Genomic DNA, 8,387 nt, shown 5'->3' on the forward strand with positions numbered 1-8,387 from the left:
TCTTTGTTCTGGCTCTCTTTTTCCATGATGAATTCCTACGCTCCTTAGTCAAGCCACTAAATTATCCATAATTTTTTTGCTGGTCAGACTCCAGTTGGCCATTAATTCCATTACTAGCCCCCCAACTAAATGTATAATAGAATCTTCTACCCCTCTCATCTCTTCCCCCTTTTCAGGACTATTCAAATCCATCGAATGTTTATCCATTTGGACTATATTATCTGGTAATTGAGCTTTTCCAGCCTTAACTCATGAGATAAGGAATCTGAGAAATCAAAATTTAAATTACCCGACAAGTCAGGAGTAGATATCTCACCAGAAGCCGCAGAATCCTTATCCTTATCCTCTCTACCAGATTGAAAAAATTAATCCTCCATGCCACACCTCTTGCTAGACTGAAACTGATTCTGGTGATCTGAATTATGCCTGCTACCATATTTCTTGGCATAAAAAATGGTAGAATTCATTAGTTGAGCTCTTAGCCAAGGTCCATATTAAAGCTGAAAATTTCCTCCATTTTTTATATCATTAGATTGCTCAGAACAGCTCATTCCCTTGTGTTTCAGAACACCACATTTAAAACAAAAAGATTGCAGCCTCTCATACTTAAAATCAACCCAAGCAGACTTCTCCCCTACTGTAATCCTCTTGTCTCGAACCAATAGTTTGTATAAGTCCACTTCAACTTGGACTCTCAGACACTTGCCCCAGCCCCAACCTTCCTCATCCACATCAACTTTCAGCACCTTCCCAATGATGGCTCCAACTTGCCCACCCACCTCCTGATTCATACCATTTAATGGAAGATTATGAATTTTTACTCAAAAAGGTTCATAATTGAATACAATTTCATTGAGAGGAATATTTCCATCAAATGATTGAATAGCCCCAATGCTTCTGTCAAAAAACTAAGGCCTTCCCAAAAGAATTTCTCCATGTCTAATTGAAATTGGAACTCAATTAGAAACCTATGATCACCCATATCTTTGAAAGAAACCCATCCATCCAATTTCCAAATTTGTGACATAGTACTTTTGAAAGCTTCTTTATTGGCTCCTTTTTCCGTGAGTATCAGAGCAAGAAGACAATGTTTTCCTCGAATTTTAGCCTCCTTGTCTACTTCATTGGGCAACACCAACACTTTATTCTCCAAATCTGTTAACTGAAAGCCTTCCCATCACCTAGTCAATTCCTCTTTTACCATCTTCACTAAGACAAAAGATACAAAACTCTCAGATCACACTGAGAGACACTATTCTTTGTATCAAGATACAAAGGAATACTCACCTCACTCTATCACTCTCTTAGAGTAAAAAGAAGAACTCCCAAAATTATGCCTAGCCGACTACTGTATTTGACCGTGAAATGTTTTAATTATAAACAGATTACATAAAAGTACATTCACAAATTGACCTAGTGGGATAAAGTTGATTGGCTCTAATCCATTGAAAACCTATTACTAATAATAAGGGAATAGATAAAATCAAGAGATAAGGTAAAGAAGAGATAAATCAAAAGAAGTTGATTCAAACTCTTAAAATGAAAAAGTATCATAAGGCAAGTAAAAATCAATCATTCTGAGAAAAAAAAAAATAAACCTCTATAAAAAAGGAGGAGATCTCTACAAAGGGAGAGGACTCTTGACTCTTGACGGCTTGATCTCTACGCATAGACTGCACTATGCATAATGACTTCAAAGGATTTTCTTCCAAGGGAGACATCATCTTTAATCTCCTGAAATCCTAAATTCTTTCATTGTATTGATAGATACATAAAGCCATGATAGATTGTAAATAGCCTATTATAGTAGATTTTGTCCCAAAACACCCCGTAGACATATGTTTTTATACTGAACTACATAAATCTTTACATATCTTTATTTATTTTTATTTACTTATTTATTATTTATGAATATCGTATCAAAACCTAAATCATCATCGTGAGTTAGGGATGATTCTTTATTCCATTTCGACCTGTAATACAATTTTTGATATTAATATAACGTATTTTGATGTTGTACGTTAGATCGTAAATATATTTTTATTATAAAGTATATATAACGTATCATATAAATTATATCAATATATAAATTTATTTTTATAAAATCTCTTTATAATTAAAACGGTTTTCATGAAAAAATTATTGGGAAATTATATTTATGAGTTTTCTTAAAAAATCAAATTCTATTATATTAACCGAATAAAAAGTAGATTCTTTAGCCATGGATAAAGCTCGTTTTGACCGGATGCATAGAGAGTACAGTAGTACGTGATGGATGAGGCTCATTTTGACAATGTCAACTATGGGAGTTTCGAAAAGCAGCAAAGTTTGACCGTTGTCTTTTTCAGTCAATTGAATCTGGCATTACCTATTGGGAGGTGGGGGGTGGGGAACCCAGCAAAAGGTCAGACTGGGCTAAGGCAACTTTTTTAAACTTTTCTATGGAGAAAAGGCCTGGGCCAAACTCAAAGAGAGTAAGCCCAGACTACAAGTCACAACCCTCAAAGTTACAAGTCTCGTGTTTTACAATACAAATTATATCATATGCATTCATGTTGTTTTATCAGTGTTTAAGTGGGTGTGCAATCCAACCCTCAAAATAATTAGAAGATAATGAAAATGAGGCAGTGGAAGATCAGAAGTTTGGCCTTATTATCATCTGTGAGATTCATATGCAAGTTGTTTCCATAAAGAGTTTCGTAATCTGTAAGAGTATTTAATGCACAAGTCACAATAATCAATCAGGTAAGCACATCTTCTTCCCCTCTTCTTTCTTTCGTTCTTTATTTTTTCAATTCTGTTTCTCTCTTTCATCCAAAACCCACAAATAAAGAGAGAGGAGAGAGCGAGCATCGGAGGGTGCTGCATGTACATGGGACCATAGACAAAGCTTGAAGAATTAAAAGAAGACGACAGGCACCGATATTGGAGTTAGTTGAGATTCAAGGGAGACACCGGACAAAGTACTCCACATACAGTTTTTGCGTGATGAAATAGGTCCAAGGTTGTTCACGTGGGAAGCTGCTCCTTAGCAGCATCATTGTGCATACCATTGTCGTTATCGTCGTTAAGTCTTCTAATTACAGGATGTCCCGACACGTGCGATATTGTATATAACATTAAACATAATAATAACAATAATTAACTAAGAACAATTCTACTAAGAGTAATAATATTATTCATAATTTATTTTACTATCATTCTCCTATGAAATGATATTAAATATTTAGAGATTAATTATTATATTTTATTTATGAGTTTATAATTTAATTCTACAGCAGAGAATATTGAGAGAATAATGATAACAAAATAATAATAAATAAATTTTTCTTTCCACTTATTATATTTTATCTCATTTCACGCTTATCCAAATTTATAAAGATAATCCAAGAATGATGAAAAATATTATATTTGTTAAGATGTACCATATAAAGATATTATAGAAAATTAGTAGAATTATCGCATGGTGAACTCTAATTGGAGGGTACAACAAGTGGTGGAACTAGTAATTGTGTCAAATGGTTAAGTTTTTTTATTGCATGACACATTTATGTAAAGAGTAATACTAGATATAGTGTTAGGGTATGCAAACTTTACAGACTCTATTTTTTTTTAAAAAAATGAGATCTATCGTTAAAAAATGATTTTTTTCATGTGGGTTTCAGATTTTTTTTTTTCTAATAGAGTGGGCAGAACTTACACATTCTAGGACTATAAATATCATTTATCTTATGTAAATTAAAAAGAGATTGAAAAATCATAAACACACAAATATAAATTATTTTTTATATAAATCATTAACCTTAAATAATTTTTCTTGTATTTTCGTTTTGGATTTCATATTAAGAAATCTAATATTGTATAATAAAAAACTTTAGAATCTATATTAATAAGTTTATTATTTCTCTTAAATTTAATTTTAATTATAATTTTGAAAAAGCCACATCATTGACAATTGATAATATATAGAAATTAAACAAAATTTTGGAATTATAAAGAAAATAATTCGGAGAGAGACATTTTTAGGTATATTAAAATTTTAAAAGATTTTAAAGAGTATATAGAGATTATAAATTCTTTAGGAAATCATTTTCTATATTTATAAAATTATATATAAAATTTAGGAGCATTTTATGTTTTCAAAAAATTAAATTTTGGGGAGACATGGCCGACGTGGGTCCGCCACTGGGTACACCACATCCCATATTTTAAAAACATTAAGCATTAGCAAAGTGATTATAATATCAGTAGTTTTCATAAATGAATTAACGGTAACTATTACCAGAAGGAATTACCTTAACTCACGAGTATGGTCTTATCATTTTATAATCTTTTTAGTGAACATTTAATTTAAAATAGAGTTATTATATTTTTAAGTCAATATGTAGCATATATCATTTATATTACTTAAATTATAAAATTTAAATATTAAAATTTAATTTACAAATCAAATTATACTTATAAATATTTTATTAGATATGTTTTATATAACAGTCTGAAAATATTTTATTTTATTTTTAAATATTAAACCTCATGAATATAGGGAAGAGTTTACTTTTATTTACCATAAAAGGATAATGTACTTTTGCCTATGAGGACAAATCACTGAGCTTTAGTACAGCAATTTGTATACACAAGGCACTTCCCAAGTGCAATTCTCGAAAATCTATGTGCAATTTTAACAGTACCATACAACACTGCTGACACGTCCCACGGGCGGAATAACTTCACCTTCTTGTCTTTAAAAAGTTACGCTACCTCCACGTGGCTCCAATCACTACCCTCCTCTTTATCCCTCCCCCCTTTTTTTTTTTTTCCTTCGGCTCTAGTTTGCTTGAGCGAAGAATATCCAAACCAAAAGGAAAAGGAGAACTACAAATAATTGACTGTAGCAACATCAGCATAGCCATCAACAACATCATCCGGATCATCATCATCGTCCATCAAACATCCTACTCTCTAACACCCCTCCACTCACTCCCTAACCCACCCTCTTTCGCTCTCTCCCTTCTGCTGCTTCTGGGCAGTGCTGTTAATCTAATCACTACAGAAGGAGAGAGTAGAAGAAGAATCCCCCTCAGAGTAATGGCTATTATATATCACATTCCCCATGTTACAACAGTTCTCCATGTACTCCTCCTCCTATCTCCGGCAACACCCCCTGTCCTCGCCTTTAACATCACAGCCCTTCTCTCATCCATCCCGGAGCTCTCCTCCTACTCATCCCTTGTCTCCACCACCATCTCCTCCGATCTCTCCCACCGCACCTCCCTCACGCTCCTCGCCATCCCTAACCCTTATATCTCTTCTTCCGATCTTCTCACGCGCCGCCTCTCTTCCACCGCCCTCGCCGACGTCCTCCGCTACCATGTCCTCCTACAGTACCTATCCTGGTCCGACATCCAGAAGATCCCCTCCTCCGGCGTCCTTGTCACAACTCTCTTCCAGACCACCGGTCGCGCCACCAGCAACTACGGCTCCGTCAACATCACTCGCAACCCTTCCAATGGCGTCGTCTCGATCCACTCCCCGGCTCCTTACTCCCCCTCCAACGCCACCGTTCTCTCCCTCGTCAAGACCCTTCCCTATAATGTCACCATCTTGGCAGTCAATTCCCTCCTCGTCCCCTACAACTCCGATCTAGTCTCCTCCGAGTCCCGCCCGCCTCTGGGGCTCAACATCACAAAGGCCTTGATCGACGCCCACAACTTCAACGTCGCTGCGTCGATGCTGGCGGCCTCGGGCGTCGTGGAGGAGTTCGAGGCCGACGAGGGCGGTGCTGGGATCACGCTCTTCGTCCCGACCGACACCGCTTTCGCCGATCTTCCGACGACGGTGAGGCTTCAGTCTCTGCCAGCAGATAAGAAAGCGGTTGTCTTGAAGTTCCACGTGCTCCATTCCTACTACCCGTTAGGTTCTTTGGAGTCGATTGTGAACCCGGTCCAGCCCACATTGGCCACCGAGGCCATGGGCGCTGGGAGCTTCACCCTCAATATTTCGAGGGTTAATGGGTCGGTTGCGATTGATACTGGGATTGTTCAGGCGTCAGTGACTCAGACCGTGTTTGATCAGAACCCGGTGGCCATCTTCGGGGTCTCGGAAGTGCTGTTGCCAAGGGAGATATTCGGCGGGAAAGGGCCTCCAGTGAATCCCAAGCCTGGAAGCCCCGTAATGGCAGGTGCTCAGACGCCAGAGAGCACGCCTTCACCCGAGAATTCTCCGGGGCTGAATGGCCCGCCCTCGCACCTGTCGTCTCCGCCGGGTTTCGGCCAAGAAATCACATCGGGAGCGGCCATTGCTGGTGGTCTTCTGAGCTTGGTACTCGCTCTGTTTTGTATAGGATTGTATGTAGTTGTATGAGATTAATTATTTATTTTGCCTCATAATTATTGGATTTTTTTTTTTCCTTTCACACGGTGAATTAAATTGGCAAATTGGGGTGCATAAGCAGCCTGATTTCTCAAATTTTCCTTCTTATTGAATATCAATTGTGTTAGCGTTACAATAATTTATGTCAAACAGCACCAATTTTGTTTCCAGGACATGCAATTTTGTTGTTGTAATTTGTAAATGCCATGAAATTTCAGATAATGCTATCCATTCTGTTGTGCCCAAATAAATCCTTGCTCTGATATTGAAAATTGCCTTTAAAGTCTGGAACTTGATTGCCATTTCCGTTTCGGTCTCCTTTAATTACTCCTTTTTTCTGTTGCACTTTCATGCAGTAACCGATGAGAAAGTAGTGACTGATGACAGAAAAGTGTTTAGACCCTTCAAGCATTCTAAAGTCTAAATAGAACTGGCGCTTCAATGTATATGAAAAATTCTGAATCTCGTAAGTGTGAAGTAAAAAGTCCAGAGATTCGGGTTTTTTATTTGTTTTTCCTAGGCACAGGGATTTGGGAATTATAGACTTGTAGAAGTAGAACGTTCAATTTGCAGAGACTCTGCCTTTTTCTTATCCAAGGAAGGTAAGGATAAAGCTTCCCTCTTTGCCAGCAGTAACCTCCTCAGCTCCTTCGAGAACAACCGAAACCACAAAATTTTCGGCCTCCCCCTCTCCCCGGCGCTCTTCCTCCTATAAGATTAGGAAAATTCTTTTTAACATCCTCATACTTCATACATCACATTTATTTTAATTTTTTTTTTATTTTTTTATAATAAATATGTAGTGTATAGATGATAAATAGAATAATTTAATTAATTTAATAAGAATAAAATGAAATAAAAAATAAAAAAAATAAAAAATATTATTTTAATATATAAAATATGTGGTATGGGATGATGTTTAGTATTTTTTCATAAGATTAAGGATTTTTTAGGGTGTCAATCTAGAAAGAGTAGTGTACCATACTGTGGTGGTGAAAGCGCTTTTTTCATTAATTTTTTCTCAGCTTTATCAACGGTCAAACACAGCCCTCTCTTCCCTGCAATGCAGGGCAGTCCCGAGGAAATACTTCGTTTATCTGAGCCTCTCAGTTGCTGTTAGAATTTAGAAACGCCACTGATCCTAATGGTATGGTCTCGTTAATTGTACAAGAAGTGGTGGGCATTTTGGCCAAAGCGAACGAAGCAATTCTACTTTTTTGCTAGATTTTAAGTGATGGTAGGTGCAAATTAATTAGTGTAAGAAAATGGATGACAGTTGGCAGGGTCTTCCGGTGGCCCCACAAGTGGACGGTGGTGATCATGGACAAGTTCGATTTATCTTTCGTGCATTTCTATGGCGCTCGACGTTTTGATTGCACTGCCACAGAACAGGGTACGGTCAGATCTATTGTGACTGTTTGGGTCAGTGGAATCTGCCGTGTGAGTGCTCAGACGCCACTCGGTGTGCCATATGGTTGATTCTTGCCGTTTCAGATACAACATCTCGCAGTAATGGGTCCCAAATTCCAGCAGCTTTGAAACCCTTTTTCTGGTACCAAAAGTTGAGAAAGTTGATCGGTAAAGCCTGATTAGGCGATGATAAAAAGCCCCATCTCAGCCAGGTTAAATGGATGGTCTCTAGGGTGTGGGCCATTGTCATGTATAAAAAAAAGCTTCTACAGCCCATTCGAACCCTTGTCTTATTTTTTTTTATGCCACATCAAATAAATATAAATAAATTTTTTATTCTTTTATATCATGTTTAAATGATGATAATTAAAAATATTTTTAAGAATTAGATTTGTAGAATGGATTATATATTCCTCTTTTTTGTCAAAAACAGAACTAATTTTTGAGAAAGACGGGATGTTCTTGTTGACTACAGCAAGGAACATTTCATATAAATCATAAAGAAGGCTTACGAGAGTGGTGGAGATGGCTATTGGCCACAATCCCTTGCCAAAACCTTCCCACGCCCTTGTCATGTTACAACCCATGTCTGCCTCTACTCGGCGAAT

General features: G+C 37.1%; 1 protein-coding gene across 2 annotated transcripts; it reads left to right on the plus strand.

The window, feature by feature from the left end:
- The first annotated feature begins 4,840 nt into the window (after positions 1 to 4,840).
- LOC122292642 (fasciclin-like arabinogalactan protein 4) lies at positions 4,841 to 8,123 on the plus strand. 2 transcript variants are annotated; one of them, XM_043101091.1, is made up of 2 exons: positions 4,841 to 6,318; positions 7,646 to 8,123. In XM_043101091.1, exons 1-2 carry the CDS (start codon positions 5,086 to 5,088, stop codon positions 7,685 to 7,687), a joined length of 1,275 nt encoding a protein of 424 aa, XP_042957025.1. In that variant the 5' UTR covers positions 4,841 to 5,085; the 3' UTR covers positions 7,688 to 8,123. The 2 variants fall into 2 exon arrangements, with proteins under 2 accessions (XP_042957025.1, XP_042957026.1); XM_043101092.1 differs by lacking the exon at positions 7,646 to 8,123 and adding an exon at positions 6,726 to 7,001 and having other exon boundaries at positions 4,842 to 6,318.
- The last annotated feature ends 264 nt before the right edge of the window (positions 8,124 to 8,387 follow it).

Source organism: Carya illinoinensis, chromosome 13 (genome assembly GCF_018687715.1).
Source record: "Carya illinoinensis cultivar Pawnee chromosome 13, C.illinoinensisPawnee_v1, whole genome shotgun sequence".
NCBI lineage: Eukaryota > Viridiplantae > Streptophyta > Magnoliopsida > Fagales > Juglandaceae > Carya > Carya illinoinensis.